This window comes from Lolium perenne, chromosome 2, assembly GCF_019359855.2.
Source record: "Lolium perenne isolate Kyuss_39 chromosome 2, Kyuss_2.0, whole genome shotgun sequence".
Lineage (NCBI taxonomy): Eukaryota > Viridiplantae > Streptophyta > Magnoliopsida > Poales > Poaceae > Lolium > Lolium perenne.
The window spans coordinates 127,841,995-127,860,850 of record NC_067245.2 but is presented as its reverse complement, the minus strand read 5'-3'; the positions used below and the strand labels follow the sequence as shown (position 1 = coordinate 127,860,850).

The window sequence follows — 18,856 nt, the reverse complement described above, 5'->3', positions numbered from 1 at the left end:
TCTCGCAAGACTAGGAAAGCAGCATTTCCGGCTAATCCATGTACCTGAGGGCATCTCCAACGCAGCGATCTAAACGGACGCGTTCCGACGTCCACTTTTTGTTGTTTGGGTCGGCCTCTGCACATGTGGATGTACCGAAACCTTCGGCACCCATTCTGTTCCCCAACGCGGGCTGTGACGCAAATAATTGTTGCTCTTTTTTCTTCCCGTAGTACTACTAGCAAAGCAGCAAACCAGCAGCATACACACCGCGCGGCCAGCTCCTCCAGCTGCGCCACGCCCAAGCCGCCGACGCTCGCCGGCCACACGCCTCCAGCCGCGCCACGCCCAGGCCACCGCTCCGCTTCTCCCCTCCCCTCCCCGCTCTGCTCCATCTCGAGCTCCGCCCCGGCAGCTCCCGCCCACATCGACCTCCGCCCCGGCAGTTCCCGCCCCCGTCGACCTCCGCCCCGGCAGTCCCCGCCCGCATCGACCTCCGCCCTGGGAGCTCTGCCCGCCCGCGTCAACGTCCGCCCCGGCGAGCTCTGCCCGCCCGCGTCGACCTCCGCTCCGGTGAGCGGGGCGGCGCGCGGCGAGGCACGGGACGGCAGCCAGCGGAGGCGGACCGAGGCGCGGCCACCGGCGCCACGTCTTGGCGGGGCGGGCGCGGCGAGGCACGGGACAGCGGCCAGCGGCGGCGACCCGAGGCGTGGCCAGCGGCGCTCGCGTCTTGGCGGGGCGCGGCGAGGCACGGGACGACGGCCAGCGGCGGCGGCCCGAGGCGCGGCCAAGAGGAAGCACAGCGAGGCGGGCGGGGCTGCCCTGGCGCGCGACGAGGTGCGCCGCGAGGCTGGGCGAGGCAGGGGCGGCGCGAGGCAACATCCAGGCGAGGGTGCGGCCCGGGCGGAGCTGCAGCCGCGCGCGGCTCCGCAGCGGCGTGGGGCGGCCAGCTCCAACGGCGTGGTGCGAAGCGGCAGCAACGCGTGCGGCGACCGTGCCCACGCGCACTCGCCCCCGCACGTGGCTCGCGCGGCAGGCGACCGTGCTTGCGCCGGCGTGGCGAGCGGCCGGCGCCCGTGCACGCGCCCTTGGCCGTCGCTCTACGCGTCGCTGTCGACGAGCTCTACCGCCGGAGCTCGTTTTGGCAGCGGCTACTTCCGCTAGGGATGAAATAAAAGGAGAACTCGGCGCCAGGGTGCTCCATGTGTGGGTGGTGGCTGCAGTTGGCCAGGCCAGCCGAACTCCGGTGGCTATTCCGGCCAGGTCCATAGAAAAAAGAAGACACAGGAGAGAGAACATGTGGGGCCATGCAGATAAAAACGGACGTGCGGAGCTGTTCCGAGCCAGCCGGACAGACGCAAAGTCCACCCAAATTTAAATCAGATTTGGGTCGCCCCGGACTTTAATGGCCGTCCGTTTTGCATTTAGGTCTGCGCGTTGGGACCCGTTTTTATCCAAACGGATGAAAGTGGTCTCCGTTTTGGGTTTGGATCTCCGCGTTGGAGATGCGCTGAGCATCCCATCGCCTTCGGGCCTGGAGCCCTGGAGCCTGGGCCTAGAAAATTCCTGGTTTCCAGCATCCCCGGGTGGCGCCCACACCCACACGGCGCAAACCGCCGAATCGAGGCAGCGCGGCCTCTGTCGCCTCCCTTCAGGGGAACGCTCCTTCTCCCGCCGCGACGCTTTCTCCAACCCACCTTTTCCCGGGCCTCGCCTCTGCATGTCCTATTCCTCCCCGTCGGCGTCCGAAATGCTCTGCCTCTCGCCGTGCGCGCCGTGCCCCCATCGGCCATCCGCAAGGGCCTCGACCTCCGTCGCTGATAACGCGCACCGCGTAACGCTGCGCCTCGGCACGCCAACCCCGCAGTGATGCCGGCTCGGGAAGTTCAAGGGCTGCTCTGCTGCGGCGACAACCGCGCCTATGGAAAAGGCGGCGCCGCCGCGGACGACAGCGGAGAGGTGGGGGTCGTTGCGAGAGATGCGGCGGGTGTGGTGGGTGTGCGGGATGGGGTACTGGGTGCAGGGCTTCCGGTGCTTCCCGTGGCTAGCGCTCAATTTTCACCTCACGCGCGGGCTCGGGCTGAGCCCCGTCGCACTCCAGCTCGTGCAGAACGCCGGCAGCCTCCCGCTCGTCGCCAAGCCGCTCTTCGGTGTTCTCTCCGATGCTGTATACATCGGCCACCAGCACCGACTCCCCTACGTCTCAGCTGGAGGTAATTCGTCAGCCCCTCCCCCCCCCCCCCCCCCCCCCCGTTTTTTGTTTTCCTCACTCCGATAGTCTGATTAGGAACCTTTGTTCTTCCTCGTTTATATGTGAAATACTCCCCAAACAGATGTGAGATTGAGTTCCTTTCGGCTTAAATACTATCTCAGAATAAGTACTAAATTGAATGAATGTTTGAACTTTGAAAATCCTTGCTATTGCTGTGAAAATTATGTATGCTTTCCCTTATTTTCTTAAAAAATAAGGATAAAATGAAACGAGAGCTGTGGAAAATAGAGCTCCTGACAGTGACAACATTCCTACCTATCTCTCTGAAATTAGGAGTCCTTGTGGAAAACTGCAGCTATTGTCGAATTTCACTGTTATTGGGATAGTATTTCTCTCAGGAGATTATTTTTTCTATTTAGTGTATTATTAACCAATAGAGTGGTCGAACTAATCCTTTGATTGTTGGCCAGTTGCTGTATTGCTTTTAAAGTCATATCTACTACTGTAGTCTGTAGTATGTAGTCGGCACCTGTTCTAGAGAAAGATACGTCTCTGGAAGCTTCATAGGTACTGTAGCGGTCGGCACCTGTCTGAGAGAAAGATCCGTTTTCGAAAGCCTCTTAGGTATCCGGTCAATGTAGCAACACACTTTCCTGCCCGATGTGTATTTGCTCTTATTGCTAGTCACACATTTTGAACTTTGCCTAGTTGGCAAATCAAAGATTTCCCTTATTCTAGTGGTACCTGATAGATGTCTTACTTATACTGGTGGCCACCATGGAAAAAAATAGCGCGCTATTTCGACGCTAATAGCACGCTATAGCGTTTCTAGACATCCCACGCTACATCATTCTGGCGCTATAGCGTGCTATAGCGTGCTATTAGCGCGTTATAGTACGCTAATAGCGTATTTTTCGGCCGACGGTATTTTGTTATAGCGCGCTATTTTTTTTCTTGGTGGCCACACAATGGCAAGCAGGCATTCTCATAGGGCACCCATATTCTGGTGGTCCGCTAGTCTCTGAAAGCTGCGAACGTAAGATTTACGCCTCCCCCCGCCCCCCATGCCATACTGTGATTTGGAGAGACTCTTCATGATGTTTATCCAGTCTTAAATTAACGAGGTTAATCCAAAATGAAATGCCCTACTCACCTTTTTTGGCAGTTTTCGTTCCACACTTGGTTTTTTCGTTAGGCGTAATCTCTGTTACCTGCTGGTTTAATTTCATGTCCGTGATTATATAGCAACTCCTATACCCTGTTACAGTTAATGTTAAATCAAAACCTGCTGGTGCGTGAGTATCGGCCAAACTGAATAGTCATTTTTGTTAAGTGGTTATCTTTCTATGCTGATAATCTCTACTGTGAGAATTAAATGTTAATTACATATAATGTTTGTTAAGTAACGAAGTCAATTTTTTTTTGAAATGGAACATTCGTATTCCATTACGACACAGCTAAATTGCTGGTCACCTCACGGGTTACATCAGCCGGGTAGTTCGATATCCACAGAGAATGGTCGCCATGACTAACAACGGTACCAAAAGCAGCCAACACATGCGCTGGTGTGTTACAATCTCCCGACACATGCATAATACGAGCCTCGATGAAACGAGTACTCATACGGAATTTCAGTTCACTAAAGAGGATTCCCAGGGGAGCATGATCATACGTCGATGAGCCCAAAACCTGCACAAGCATAGCAAAATAAGTCTCAAATAGTACCCGCCCAACACCAAGATGGTCTGCAAGATTAGAGGCCTTCAACATTTGTACAGTTTCCGCATGCAAAGCATCTGCAACATTTTTTTTTTTTTTGAAACGACGCAGGAGGACTGCGCTTTTCATTGATAGAAGAAGAGAGCTACAAGGAGCTTGGGTTACAGGTTACAGATTACACGAAACACCAGTCGGGGCTAGCCCAACCGAACACACACGGGACTACTCGCGGCATCGGATGTGTCGACACCCCGCAAGGGTCCAAGAGGCCGCCTCATCAAACAACTCCCGTGCGGCGGCGTCCGGTGATCGGCACTGATCCCGGAAGATGCGCGCATTGCGCTCACGCCAAATCATCCAGATCACGAGCAGAGCGAGGGACTTGGCAGTTTTGGCGGGAACACCCACCAAGGCGGAGAGCGAAGCGAGCCAAGCCGGAAGCGACGCCACTGGGAGGCTCCAAGCATCCGGCCGCATGGAAGCAATGCCAAACTTGGCCGCCACCCTGAACCATAGCGCCGCGGACCAAGGGCACTCCACCAACAAGTGCTCCGCCGTCTCCAAGTTGCGCATACACAGGGGGCAGAAGTAGGAGTTTGGCCAGCGCCTAGCCATGAGACGGTCCGCCGTGAGGACCCTGTTCTGGAAAAACAACCAAGCCAGCAGCCTACACTTGGCCGGGGCCCAGGCCTGCCAAATAGTGGACAACAGCGGCGAACGCGTAGATCCCAGGAACTGCATCCGATAAGCGGAGGAAGCCAAGTAGGAGCCTGACTCAGTACAACGCCACAGGAAGGTGTCCGCGGTGCCTGAGAGAGGGCGTAGCTCAGCAACAGCGAGCCAAAAGCTCACAAACGCTGGCAGCAGCTGAGGGGTAACGCGACCCCTCAAGTCAGCGACCCACCGCTGGTCATGCAGAGCCTCTGAGACCGAGCGATGCTTACGGCGGGAAGCAACGAAGAGCTCGGGGAAAACCACGAAAGATGCCTGGCCGTCCATCCAACTATCGAGCCAAAACCGCGCCGTGGTTCCATCTCCAACCGCGACCGAAGTCGCAGCCGTAAAAAGCTGGCGGTCGGCAACGTAGCAGGGCTTGTCTGAAGCCGTACGCTCCAGCCAAAGCCACTTGAGGCGAAGCGCAGTGCCAAAGAAGTCGAGGTCAATGATGCCAAGGCCTCCAAGCTCCCGCGGACGGCAGATCCGGCTCCAGGCAACCTTGCAGTGCCCGCCATGGTAGGTATCCTCCCCACGCCAAAGCCAGGCGCGCCTGATACGATCAATCTCTTTCCGGACCCAGACTGGCATGGCATGCACCGAGATCAAATACACCGACTGGGCAAACAGGACGGCATTCAGCAGGACAGGCCAACCTGCCGCCGAGAGCAGCTTGGCCTTCCAGCAGGCGAGCCTGCTTGCAATGCGGTCCAGGAGAGGCTGAAAATCAACCTTCCGCAACTTCCGAAGACTCAGCGGTAGACCCAGGAACTTGCACGGCAAGGACGCGATCCGAGCCCCAAGCGGCGAGACTATGTCCAGGATGTCCAAGGCCTCACATCGGATGGGGATGACGCTAGTCTTGGCGAAGTTAACACGGAGCCGGTCACGTCACCAAAGCGTTGCAGGATCTGACGAATAGCCTCAAGCTCTTCTTTGACCGGCCGGATGAAGAAAACCGCATCATCAGCATACAGCGAGGTTCGCACCCCATTCGCTTGGCCGGGGAGTCGCGAAAGCAGACCATCATCTACAGCCATCGCAATGAGCCGCTGCAGGGGCTCCATAGCGAGGATGAAGAGGAAAGGGAACAGGGGGTCCCCCTGTCGCAGGCCGCGGAGGTGACGGATGCGGTCGCCAACCACACCGTTAAGGAGGACCCGCGAGGAGGCTGTGGAGAGGAGCAGCGCAATCCAGTCACACCAGCGCTGACTAAAACCATGGGCTCGAAGCATGTCCAGCAGATAGACCCAGGAAACGCTGTCAAAGGCTTTCGCAATGTCGAGCTTGACCAGCAAGGAGGGTCGCTTGGCGCGGTGCAGGCGGCGGACTTGCCCTTGGACGAGCAGGAAGTTGTCCTGGATGGATCGCCCTTTGATGAAAGCGCTCTGAACCGGCGAGACAAGTTCATCGATGCGCTTCGCAAGGCGGGAAGCCAACACCTTCATGAACAACTTGGCGAAACTATGCAGCAAGCTGATCGGTCGGAAGTCTCCAATGCTGTCGGCGCCGTCAACCTTAGGGATCAGGACCACATGGGCGTCATTCATCTTGTGCAGGCTAGTTCTGTTGAGCTGGAACAGCTGCTGGAAGGCCAGCACAAGGTCCTGCAAGATGATTGGCGCCGCCGCTTTGAAGAAGGCGCCACTAAAGCCGTCAGGGCCAGGGGCGCGGTCGGCCGGCAGGTCGGCAATCGCAGCCAGGATCTCCTCAGGGGTGAAGGCTTCGTCGAGCTCTGAGAGGTCCAGGGAGGGTAAGCCAAGCGCGTCCCAGTCGAACGTGTGGGCAGCAGGCGCCGGAGTGCCAAGCAGGGAGCCAAAGAAATCCTTGATGACTGCCGCCTTGTGCCCGTGCTCAGTAGCAACTCCATGGGCACCGACAACCGAGGGGATGAAGTTCTTGCGCCTGCGAGCATTGGCCTTACTGATACGGTGCTATGGCTCTCGCGTCTCCCTCCCTGGGGTGTGCGGCCTCGTGCTCCCCGCCGGTGCCTGCTAGCCCGTCGGCGGCCTCCCCCCTCCCCACCAGCCTCTCGTCGGTCACGCCCAGTCCCCTGACGACCACCATATCGGCGCCGTCCGCTCCGGGCCCGTCGACCACCCTCCCCCGTCCTGTTTCTCCCTCCCAGCGTTGGGCGCCTGATGGCGTGTATTTCACACGTTCGTTGGGCAACCCCAAGAGGAAGGTATGATGCGCACAGCAGCAAGTTTTCCCTCAGAAAGAAACCAAGGTTTATCGAACCAGGAGGAGCCAAGAAGCACGTTGAAGGTTGATGGCGGCGAGATGTAGTGCGGCGCAACACCAGGGATTCCGGCGCCAACGTGGAACCTGCACAACACAACCAAAGTACTTTGCCCCAACGAAACAGTGAGGTTGTCAATCTCACCGGCTTGCTGTAACAAAGAGTTAACCGTATTGTGTGGAAGATGATTGTTTGCGAAAACAAGAGAACAAAGATTGCAAGAGATTGTATTTCAGTAAAGAGAATTGGACCGGGGTCCACAGTTCACTAGAGGTGTCTCTCCCATAAGACGAACAGCATGTTGGGTGAACAAATTACAGTTGGGCAATTGACAAATAAAGAGAGCATGACAATGCACATACATATCATGATGAGTATAGTGAGATTTAATTGGGCATTACGACAAAGTACATAGACCGCCATCCAACTGCATCTATGCCTAAAAAGTCCACCTTCAGGTTATCATCCGAACCCCCTCCAGTATTAAGTTGCAAGCAACAGACAATTGCATTAAGTATGGTGCGTAATGTAATCAACAACTACATCCTTAGACATAGCATCAATGTTTTATCCCTAGTGGCAACAGCACAACACAACCTTAGAACTTTCTGTCACATCGTCCCGGTGTCAATGCAGGCATGAACCCACTATCGAGCATAAGTACTCCCTCTTGGAGTTACAAGCATCTACTTGGCCAGAGCATCTACTAGTAACGGAGAGCATGCAAGATCATAAACAACACATAAGCATAACTTTGATAATCAACATAACAAGTATTCTCTATTCATCGGATCCCAACAAACGCAACATATAGGATTACAGATAGATGATCTTGATCATGTTAGGCAGCTCACAAGATCCGACAATGATAGCACAATGGGGAGAAGACAACCATCTAGCTACTGCTATGGACCCATAGTCCAGGGGTAGACTACTCACACATCACACCGGAGGCGACCATGGCGGCGTAGAGTCCTCCGGAGATGATTCCCCTCTCCGGCAGGGTGCCGGAGGCGATCTCCTGGATCCCCCGAGATGGGATCGGCGGCGGCGGCGTCTCTGGAAGGTTTTCCGTATCGTGGTTCGCGGGACTGGGGTTTTCGTCACGGAGGCTCTTTGTAGGCGGAAGGGCAGAGTCGGGGGCCAGACGAGGGGGCCACACCATAGGGCGGCGCGGGCCCCCCCTGGGCCGCGCCGCCACGTGGTGTCGCCACCTCGTGGCCCCACTTCGTGTGTTCTTCGGTCTTCTGGAAGCTCCGTGGAAAAATAGGCCCCTGGGCTTTGATTTCGTCCAATTTCGAGAATATTTCCTTACTAGGATTTCTGAAACCAAAACAGCAATGAAAACAGAATCGGCACTTCGGCATCTTGTTAATAGGTTAGTTCCAGAAAATGCACGAATATGACATAAAGTGTGCATAAAACATGTAGATAACATCAATAATGTGGCATGGAACATAAGAAATTATCGATACGTCGGAGACGTATCAGCATCCCCAAGCTTAGTTCTGCTCGTCCCGAGCAGGTAAAACGATAACACAGATAATTTCTGGAGTGACATGCCATCATAATCTTGATCATACTATTTGTAAAGCATATGTAGTGAATGCAGCGATCAAAACAATGTGTATGACATGAGTAAACAAGTGAATCATATAGCAAAGACTTTTCATGAATAGCACTTCAAGACAAGCATCAATAAGTCTTGCATAAGAGTTAACTCATAAAGCAATAATTCAAAGTAAAGGCATTGAAGCAACACAAAAGAAGATTAAGTTTCAGCGGTTGCTTTCAACTTATAACATGTATATCTCATGGATATTGTCAACATAGAGTAATATAATAAGTGCAATAAGCAAGTATGTAGGAATCAATGCATAGTTCACACAAGTGTTTGCTTCTTGAGGTGGAGAGAAATAGGTGAACTGACTCAACATTGAAAGTAAAAGAATGGTCCTCATAGAGGAAAAGCATCGATTGCTATATTTGTGCTAGAGCTTTGATTTTGAAAACATGAAACAATTTTGTCAACGGTAGTAATAAAGCATATGCATCATGTAAATTATATCTTATAAGTTGCAAGCCTCATGCATAGTGTACTAATAGTGCCCGCACCTTGTCCTAATTAGCTTGGACTACCTGGATTATCACCGCAATACATATGCTTTAACCAAGTATCACAAAGGGGTACCTCTATGCCGCCTGTACAAAGGTCTAAGGAGAAAGCTCGCATTGGATTTCTCGCTTTTGATTATTCTCAACTTAGACATCCATACCGGGACAACATAGACAACAGATAATGGACTCCTCTTTTAATGCTTTAAGCATTCAACAACAATTAATTCTTTTCTCATTAGAGATTTGAGGATGTTTGTCCAAAACTGAAACTTCCACCATGGAACATGGCTTTAGTTAGCGGCCCAATGTTCTTCTCTCACAATATGCATGCTCAAACCATTCAACTCAGAGTAGATCGCCCTTACTTCAGACAAGACGAACATGCATAGCAACTCACATGAAATTCAACAATGAGTTGATGGCGTTCCCCAGTAAACATGGTTATCGCACAACAAGCAACTTAATAAGAGATAAAGTGCATAATTACATATTCAATACCACAATAGTTTTTAAGCTATTTGTCCCATGAGCTATATATTGCAAAGGTGAATGATGGAATTTTAAAGGTAGCACTCAAGCAATTTACTTTGGAATGGCGGAAAATACCATGTAGCATAGGTAGGTATGGTGGACACAAATGGCATAGTGGTTGGCTCAAGTATTTTGGATGCATGAGAAGTATTCCCTCTCGATACAAGGTTTAGGCTAGCAAGGCTTATTTGAAACAAACACAAGGATGAACCGGTGCAGCAAAACTCACATAAAAGACATATTGAAAACATTATAAGACTCTACACCGTCTTCCTTGTTGTTCAAACTCAATACTAGAAATTATCTAGACCTTAGAGAAACCAAATATGCAAACCAAATTTTAGCATGCTCTATGTATTTCTTCATTAATGGGTGCAAAGTATATGATGCAAGAGCTTAAACATGAGCACAACAATTGCCAAGTATCACATTACCCAAAACATTTATAGCAATTACTACATGTATCATTTTCCAATTCCAACCATATAACAATTTAACGAAGGAGAAACTTCGCCATGAATACTATGAGTAGAAACCAAGGACATACTTGTCCATATGCTACAGCGGAGCGTGTCTCTCTCCCATAAAGTGAATGCTAGGATCCATTTTATTCAAACAAAACAAAAATAAAAACAAACCGACGCTCCAAGAAAAAGCACATAAGATGTGATGGAATAAAAATATAGTTTCAGGGGAGGAACCTGATAATGTTGTCGATGAAGAAGGGGATGCCTTGGGCATCCCCAAGCTTAGACGCTTGAGTCTTCTTGATATATGCAAGGGTGAACCACCGGGTGCATCCCCAAGCTTAGAGCTTTCACTCTCCTTGATCATGTTGCATCATACTCCTCTCTTGATCCTTGAAAACTTCCTCCACACCAAACTCGAAACAACTCATTAGAGGGTTAGTGCACATTATAAATTGACATATTCAGAGGTGACACAATCATTCTTAACACTTCTGGACATTGCATAATGCTACTGGACATTAGTGGATCAAAGAAATTCATCCAACATAGCGAAAGAGGCAATGCGAAATAAAAGGCAGAATCTGTCAAAACAGAACAGTTCGTATTGACGAATTTTAAAATGGCCCCAGACTTGCTCAGATGAAAATGCTCAAATTGAATGAAAGTTGCGTACATATCTGAGGATCATGCACGTAAATTGGCTTAATTTTCTGAGTTACCTACAGGGAGGTGGACCCAGATTCGTGACAGCAAAGAAATCTGGAACTGTGCAGTAATCCAAATCTAGTACTTACTTTTCTATCAACGGCTTAACTTGGCACAACAAAACACAAAACTAAGATAAGGAGAGGTTGCTACAGTAGTAAACAACTTCCAAGACACAAAATAAAAACAAAGTACTGTAGGTAAAAAAAAAAAAAAAAAAACATGGGTTGTCTCCCATAAGCGCTTTTCTTTAACGCCTTTCAGCTAGGCGCAGAAAGTGTGCATCAAGTATTATCAAAGGGTGGTGCATCGTTAGCGGGGTGTGGGCTTTTCTCAACCAGGCATATTATATTGGATACATAAGTTTCAGCATCTCCCTTTTCATTAGTCTTAGGCGTGCTACTCTCATCAAACAAATTTTCAGGAACAAGCCAAGCATAGTTATTTTCTAGCGCATCATTCATAGCTAGGAGCTTACATGGTATTGGTGCTTTGATCTCCCCTCCATTATCAACATTGTTAGTGAATCTTATTCTATCCATATCCATCTTTTCAAGGAGACTAACAAAATTAGTTGGAGAACCAAGCATATTAAATTTAGCAAACACCTTTCTAGCTTCTCTTGCTAGACCTCCAAATTCTCTAAGAAGGGTTTCTAACACAAAATCTTTCTTTTCCCCTTCTTCCATATCACCAAGTGTGAAGAACATGTGTTGGATTATAGGATTAAGATTAACAAATTTAGTTTCCAACAAGCGGACTAAATGCGCAGCAGCAATTTCATAAGTAGGCGCAAGGTCTACCAAGTGTCTATCTTCAAAATTTTCAATAGTACTAACATGATTGAAAAATTCTTCTATATTATTTCTCCCAACTATAGACCCATGTCCTACCGGTATGTTTTTCGTGGTAAAATTAAAAGGAAACATGATGAATAAAGTAAATGCAAGTAAACTAATTTTTTTGTGTTTTTGATATAGCAAACAAGATAACAAATAAAGTAAAACTAGCAACTAATTTTTTTGTATTTTGATTTAGTGCAGCAAACAAAGTAGTAAATAAAATAAAGCAAGACAAAAACAAAGTAAAGAGATTGAGAAGTGGAGACTCCCCTTGCAGCGTGTCTTGATCTCCCCGGCAACGGCGCCAGAAAAAGAGCTTGATGGCGTGTATTTCACACGTTCGTTGGGCAACCCCAAGAGGAAGGTATGATGCGCACAGCAGCAAGTTTTCCCTCAGAAAGAAACCAAGGTTTATCGAACCAGGAGGAGCCAAGAAGCACGTTGAAGGTTGATGGCGGCGAGATGTAGTGCGGCGCAACACCAGGGATTCCGGCGCCAACGTGGAACCTGCACAACACAACCAAAGTACTTTGCCCCAACGAAACAGTGAGGTTGTCAATCTCACCGGCTTGCTGTAACAAAGAGTTAACCGTATTGTGTGGAAGATGATTGTTTGCGTAAAACAGTAGAACGTATTGCAAAGAGATTGTATTTCAGTAAAGAGAATTGGACCGGGGTCCACAGTTCACTAGAGGTGTCTCTCCCATAAGACGAACAACATGTTGGGTGAACAAATTACAGTTGGGCAATTGACAAATAAAGAGAGCATGACAATGCACATACATATCATGATGAGTATAGTGAGATTTAATTGGGCATTACGACAAAGTACATAGACCGCCATCCAACTGCATCTATGCCTAAAAAGTCCACCTTCAGGTTATCATCCGAACCCCCTCCAGTATTAAGTTGCAAGCAACAGACAATTGCATTAAGTATGGTGCGTAATGTAATCAACAACTATATCCTTAGACATAGTATCAATGTTTTATCCCTAGTGGCAACAGCACAACACAACCTTAGAACTTTCTGTCACTGTCCCAGGTGTCAATGCAGGCATGAACCCACTATCGAGCATAAGTACTCCCTCTTGGAGTTACAAGCATCTACTTGGCCAGAGCATCTACTAGTAACGGAGAGCATGCAAGATCATAAACAACACATAAGCATAACTTTGATAATCAACATAACAAGTATTCTCTATTCATCGGATCCCAACAAACGCAACATATAGGATTACAGATAGATGATCTTGATCATGTTAGGCAGCTCACAAGATCCGACAATGATAGCACAATGGGGAGAAGACAACCATCTAGCTACTGCTATGGACCCATAGTCCAGGGGTAGACTACTCACACATCACACCGGAGGCGACCATGGCGGCGTAGAGTCCTCCGGGAGATGATTCCCCTCTCCGGCAGGGTGCCGGAGGCGATCTCCTGGATCCCCCGAGATGGGATCGGCGGCGGCGGCGTCTCTGGAAGGTTTTCCGTATCGTGGTTCTCGATCGGGGTTTTCGTCACGGAGGCTATTTGTAGGCGGAAGGGCAGAGTCGGGGGCCAGACGAGGGGGCCACACCATAGGGCGGCGCGGGCCCCCCTGGGCCGCGCCGCCACGTGGTGTCGCCACCTCGTGGCCCCACTTCGTGTGTTCTTCGGTCTTCTGGAAGCTCCGTGGAAAAATAGGCCCCTGGGCTTTGATTTCGTCCAATTCCGAGAATATTTCCTTACTAGGATTTCTGAAACCAAAAACAATAAAACAAAGAATCGGCACTTCGGCATCTTGTTAATAGGTTAGTTCCAGAAAATGCACGAATATGACATAAAGTGTGCATAAAACATGTAGATAACATCAATAATGTGGCATGGAACATAAGAAATTATCGATACGTCGGAGACGTATCAGCGCCTGCGGGATCTGCGCAAAACGCGGCCACGCGGCTGCGCCTCCTCCACCGGGTCCCGGCTACTCCGGCTGCTGCGCCGGCGCTCGCCCATGCCGCTGCTGGCACGCGGGAGCCTCTCCGCCGCTTTGAAGCGGGCTCTCCGAGCGGGCAGGCGCGCCCCAGGCCCCTGCGGGCAAGGAGCATTCATTGCCTGCGCCGGCCAGGGCGGGCGCCCTCGATCTACCACCTGCACGCCTTCAAGGCGGCCTGAGGCCAACCTCCGGACCGGATCCGCCCGCTCTGCGCTTGCGGATCTCGCGGCCAAGCATCGGATCCCCTCTGTGTTGACCGCTTGGGTGATGATGGCCCAGAATGGCAACTCATCTCCCCGAGGCGCCGGCGGCGTGCGCTGGCCGTACCATCTTCGGCGCGCGGCGTAAATGGCGACCTGCCCCGCTCCAGCTCCCCAGCACGCCCGGACCCCTTTACCCTGCGCTTCAAAGGCCGCTGCCTCCGGTGCCTCGCCTCAGACCACCGTGCCTCACACTGCAGAGACCCTGTGCGGTGCGCATGCTGCCTCCATTTCGGGCATCGCGCTCGCCGCTGCCGTAAGCGCCGCTCCGGCCTGGGCAGCGACCCCTCCCCGCCCCCGCCGCCCCTCCCCGCCCCGTCCCCTCCACCGCTGCCCATGGCGTGCGAGCTCTGCCTTGGTGAGCCGGCGCAGCGGCCTGGGAGGGGCTCCACCTTCACCTTCTGCTCGCCGGGCATGGAGGACTCCATCGACCAGCTCCGTTTCTCTACGGTGCTCGTCTCCTTGCCCGAGCCGCGCCCCGACATCACCACGCACCACGTCGCCCGCGCGATCGACCGCGACCTCGCCGTCCCTGCAGGCCGGATGCACGTGTCCAAGCATCATCCGGAGCCGTTTCTCGTCCGCTTCGAGCACCCTGGCCACCGCGACATCGTGCTCGCGGCCGGGCGAGCTGCCTGCCGTGGCACCACCCTATCGCTCTCGCCCTGGAGGCCGGCGACGGGCGGCCACCAGCGCGTCTGGCGCTTCTACTGCCGCCTCGCGGTGGAGCGCGTCCCGCTCCCGTGCTGGACTAAGGAGAAGCTACAAGACGCCGTCGGCCGCTCCTGCGTCATCGACCATCTCGAGCGGCAGTCCCTGACCTGGGCAAACACCTCCTGTGTCTACGCCTGGGCCTGGGCGGCCAACCCTGATGCCATCCCGACCTCCAACGACTTCTCCGTGCTCGACCTGCCGCCGGAGCCTCGCGATCACGCGCCGCCACAAGAAGGATCGCCGGAGACCGAGGGTCTCCAGGGCCCCCAGTTCCCCATCCTCATCCACCTCGACTCCACGAAGGATTACGCCCCCTTGCCGGTGATAGGGTTAACTGGATCCGTGAGGGAGATGCATCTGCAACATTATCAGCTGAGCTATCTCTGCATATTGCACCCCAGCCTTCTGATTTCAGATCGGCTGTGAAGGCAGAGTCCACGTTGATCTTTACAAAGTCGCAGGCAGAGGTTGCTAGTATGACCGCTGTTTGACCGTGACATTTGTCTGTTTCTTCAGCTGTTCTGCCCATTCCCCGATGTGGCGCCAGACAGTAAACTGGAATTCATTTATGAGCTGAACCCCTCCTTGTGGTTGCTCTTGTTTCTTTCAGTCCAACACCACAGAAAAGCAATCACTAGCATCTTCTGTTCATAGGGCAATTCTAGCACCAATCTCGGTCTCCAACAAGTTGTGGCTTGATAGACGGCGCCGGCAATGGTGAGGGGATGGGGAAGCACTGGCATCGCTCTAGGGTTGCAAGAGGAGGGAGGGACGCGATTTGGTGGCTACTGCGTTTGGTTTTTAGGGTTAGTTGAGGGGTACACGTGCGGATGCGGCTTGTCTCCGCGCCCGACGCATTGCCAGTCCAAATTTGGGCCGGGAATGCGTCCGCACGGACAAGCCAGCCACTTTGTGTTGGGCCGTTGGGCAAGAGTTTTACTCATTTTCTGTTCGTGCGGACCGAAACGGACACATTTTGTCCGTTTGCGTCGGGCGCTGGAGATGCCCTTAGTTTACTTGTTTTTTTTTTCTCTATTTGTTTTGGTTTACTTGTGTTTCCGCCGGGTTTCATGTCTAGCCTACCCGAGTTGTTGTTGTGTGTTAAACTGACTTATGCTAAAGTTGGCTACTCTTGTGTGCTTTCAGCATTCCTGCAGCTTATTGCTTGGGGGACACTTGCTATCATGCCGGTTACGGGTGACACATTTACAACTGAAATGGTATGCATTCTGATTGGAAATCTCGGAGCATCTGTGACGGAAGTTGTAAGTGATGCTGTTGTCACGGAGTTTAGTAGAACACAGAAGAAAGGTGTACTACAATCTTATGCATTCATAGGTCTTGCAGCTGGATCCCTCCTAGGGAACTTGTCAGGTGGATACGTTCTGCTGAGAACACAAGAACCAAAGACTATGTTCACAGCATTCTCAGTCCTCCTTGGCCTTCAACTAGCACTCTCCATGAGTACAAAAGAAACACTGCCAAGTTCCCATGGCAACTCCAACAGTCTTCTTGTCAGAAGTTCTTTGTCGGTCAATCTTCGCAAGCAATTCTCGAACTTAATGACAGCAGTCCGCAAGGAAAGGATATTTTACCCACTTGCATGGATCATGACTTCGTTTGCTGTTGTGCCTAGTTTTTCTGGAACGATGTTCTGCTTTCAAACACAGTATCTGAAGCTTGATCCATCAATCATCGGTCTTTCAAAAGTAATGGGACAGGTCATGGTCGTATCTCTAACTGTACTTTACAACCGCTATCTTAAACAGATCCCTTTGAGGCACCTTGTGTGGGGAGTTCAGATAATGTATGCTTTCGCAGTTCTGTCAGAATTGATTCTAGTGAAGCAAGTGAACCTTATGTTGGGAATACCGAACGAGATATATGTCCTCTGTTTCTCAGCTCTTGCTGAGGCAATTGCTCAATTCAAGGTCCTGCCATTCTCGATTTTGTTATCAAGCCTCTGCCCACCTGGTTGTGAAGGTTCGCTCTTTGCTTTCTTCACGTCTGGGTTGGTGCTTTCAGCAATACTAAGTGGCGTGTATGGCGTTGGGTTGTCTGCCCTGATTGGTTTGTCTGCTAGGGACTACTCGAACTTGCCTTTGGGTATTCTGCTGCAAAGTTTGGCTGCATTGTTACCCTTAGCGTGGATATCTTTTGTACCTGAAAACTGGACTGGGGATGAGAAGATTGTAAAGCAAAGATGAGCCGCACATTGACATCAGATGTAGCATAACATTAAAGATCTGGATAGCTTTTTTTTTTTTGAGAATTAAAGATCTGGATAGCTAATGAGTGACACTGTACAGGACTTTCCCCCCAGGGAACTCTATGGAATTACATGTATAGGTATCCAAAGGTGATCTTTCTTCACATCAATGTACTGCGTATAGCTCAAATGGTTTTTTGACAAATAGTGAACAACCATGCCTGCTGAAGAAAGTATTTTCCTGATGTCCTTTTTTGTTTATTTGTTTTAGAATGTGAAATAGCGTCATCAAGTTACTAACTTACTACCAGAAAAAGTATAGCCACAATATCACTAGCAGTGGCGCACCACTAGTGGTGCACCATGGGAATCATGCGCTACCATGGCATGGTGCAGCACTAGTAAATCTGGGCATGGTTTAAAAATGGGCAAAATTTACCACCCGCTAAGCAATCGTGTACCATGGCATGGTATCTCAGTGGCGCACCATCAGCACACCCCCTTGTGGATCGTCTTTCTAGTTTAAATAAGAAAAAAATTGATAAAGTTTAAAAATAAAATCTTTCAAGATATTCATGTGTTATGTCCGGGGCGTATTAGGTGGAAATGGCCATATCCTGAAAATCTAAAAATTTTCACTTTGGACCGTTGGATCCTGTACGACTGGTTTAGATGCTCACATGACTACCCTCTTGTCATTTTACAAAAAACCACCCGCAGACACTTTACAATTTGCATTGAGGTCCTTCGCATATATTGTCTTGAAAAATCAGGTCCGCTAGTACATGTTGTGCCTTAGAGCATCTCCACTCGTCTCCCCGAACAGGCCCCCGGCGTGCCATTTTTTCATCCGGACGGCGAAAAATGGTCCAGCCGCGCCCCCGGTTCCTCGTTTTTCGCCGGATGTGGGCTTTCATCCATCCGGCGAGCCCACGCCAACCCCGGCCTACCGGGGAGCGCTCGGGGACTCCGGACGAAACGAAAGCGCGCGAAACGCCGAGAAATCTCTCCCGCGCTTTCGTTTCGTCTTCGCCGCGGAGGTGGCCCCGACCGGTCAGCGACACGCGCATCGTCTTCCGCGCACGCATCGTCTTCCGCGCGCAGTAAAGGCTGCCGCCGGTCAGTTCGCCGCGGACGCGTCACATTCCACGCGGCATTAATCGCCGGCGCCAGCCGCGCCTATATACGCCGCTCCGCTCGCCGTGACGCGTATCCCTGCTCCACTCTCCCTCCACTCTCCCGATGGCGTTCTACGACGACGACGGCGCAGCCAACAACGGCTTCCCCCACCGGTCGCTCCATGCGTGGGAGGGGCACCTCCTCCACCAGGCGGGGTACCCCTGCCCGCCGGACACGAGGCCTCCCGGCGGCGAGTGGCGGCTAAGTGCTGGTGGCGTGCCAATCCCGCCGCCGCCCCAGGGCCACGCCCTCGACGTCGCCATCGAGGAGGCTCGGATGGCGATGACGGAGGAAGAACGCGCCGACCCGCGCCACCACCCCGAGAACTACACGCGGTGGAACTCCTTCTTCCTCCGGCGGTGGGAGCGGGAACTGGCGTCCTACGACGGCCCGCCACCTCCGCCTCCGCGCAACAACGCCGCGGGTCGCCGGCGTTGGTGGAGCGCGCCGAATAGGACGCCCCATAACGTCCTCGAGCACATCGAGGGCGGGAACTCCCCGGTGCTCACGATGCCCCCTCCATCGAGGGCATCGACCAGCCGCCACCGGGGAAACAGCTGGCAGCCACGGCGCATGGCTGCCAGCTCGTCGTCTTCCGACACGGCGTCGAGGTCGCTCTCCAGGTCAGCGCCATCCTTGGAGCCGGTGAAAAAGGAGCCGGCTTCCCCGCCGAGCTACCGCACGCGCGGCGGCGGCGGCATCGTCATCCGCGAGCCTTCGACGACACAAGGACGGCTCTGCCCGAAGCGCGAACATGACACCTCCGGCGAGCGGAAGCGCAAGCCGGCGAAGGTGAAGGTGGAGGAGGCCGAAAGCGCCGAGGACGCCGCCATCCTCGAGGCCGTCATCGCGAGGTCCCTCCAGGACCTCGTCCCCGCTGAGAGCGCCATGCCGCTCGACCAGGCAGGGAGCAGTGGGAGAAGGAGGAGGCGGAGCGGCAGGCGAGGCTCCTCCAGGACGTCGCTCGCTACCGCCGGCCTGC

The 18,856-nt window shown here is 52.3% G+C and overlaps 1 protein-coding gene across 1 annotated transcript; it reads left to right on the top strand.

Moving 5' to 3' along the window:
- The first annotated feature begins 1,599 nt into the window (after positions 1-1,599).
- On the top strand, positions 1,600-16,914 carry LOC127333477 (probable folate-biopterin transporter 8, chloroplastic). The gene is made up of 2 exons (XM_051359860.2): positions 1,600-2,192; positions 15,633-16,914. Exons 1-2 carry the CDS (start codon positions 1,901-1,903, stop codon positions 16,691-16,693), a joined length of 1,353 nt encoding a protein of 450 aa, XP_051215820.1. The 5' UTR covers positions 1,600-1,900; the 3' UTR covers positions 16,694-16,914.
- Positions 16,915-18,856: the final 1,942 nt, after the last annotated feature.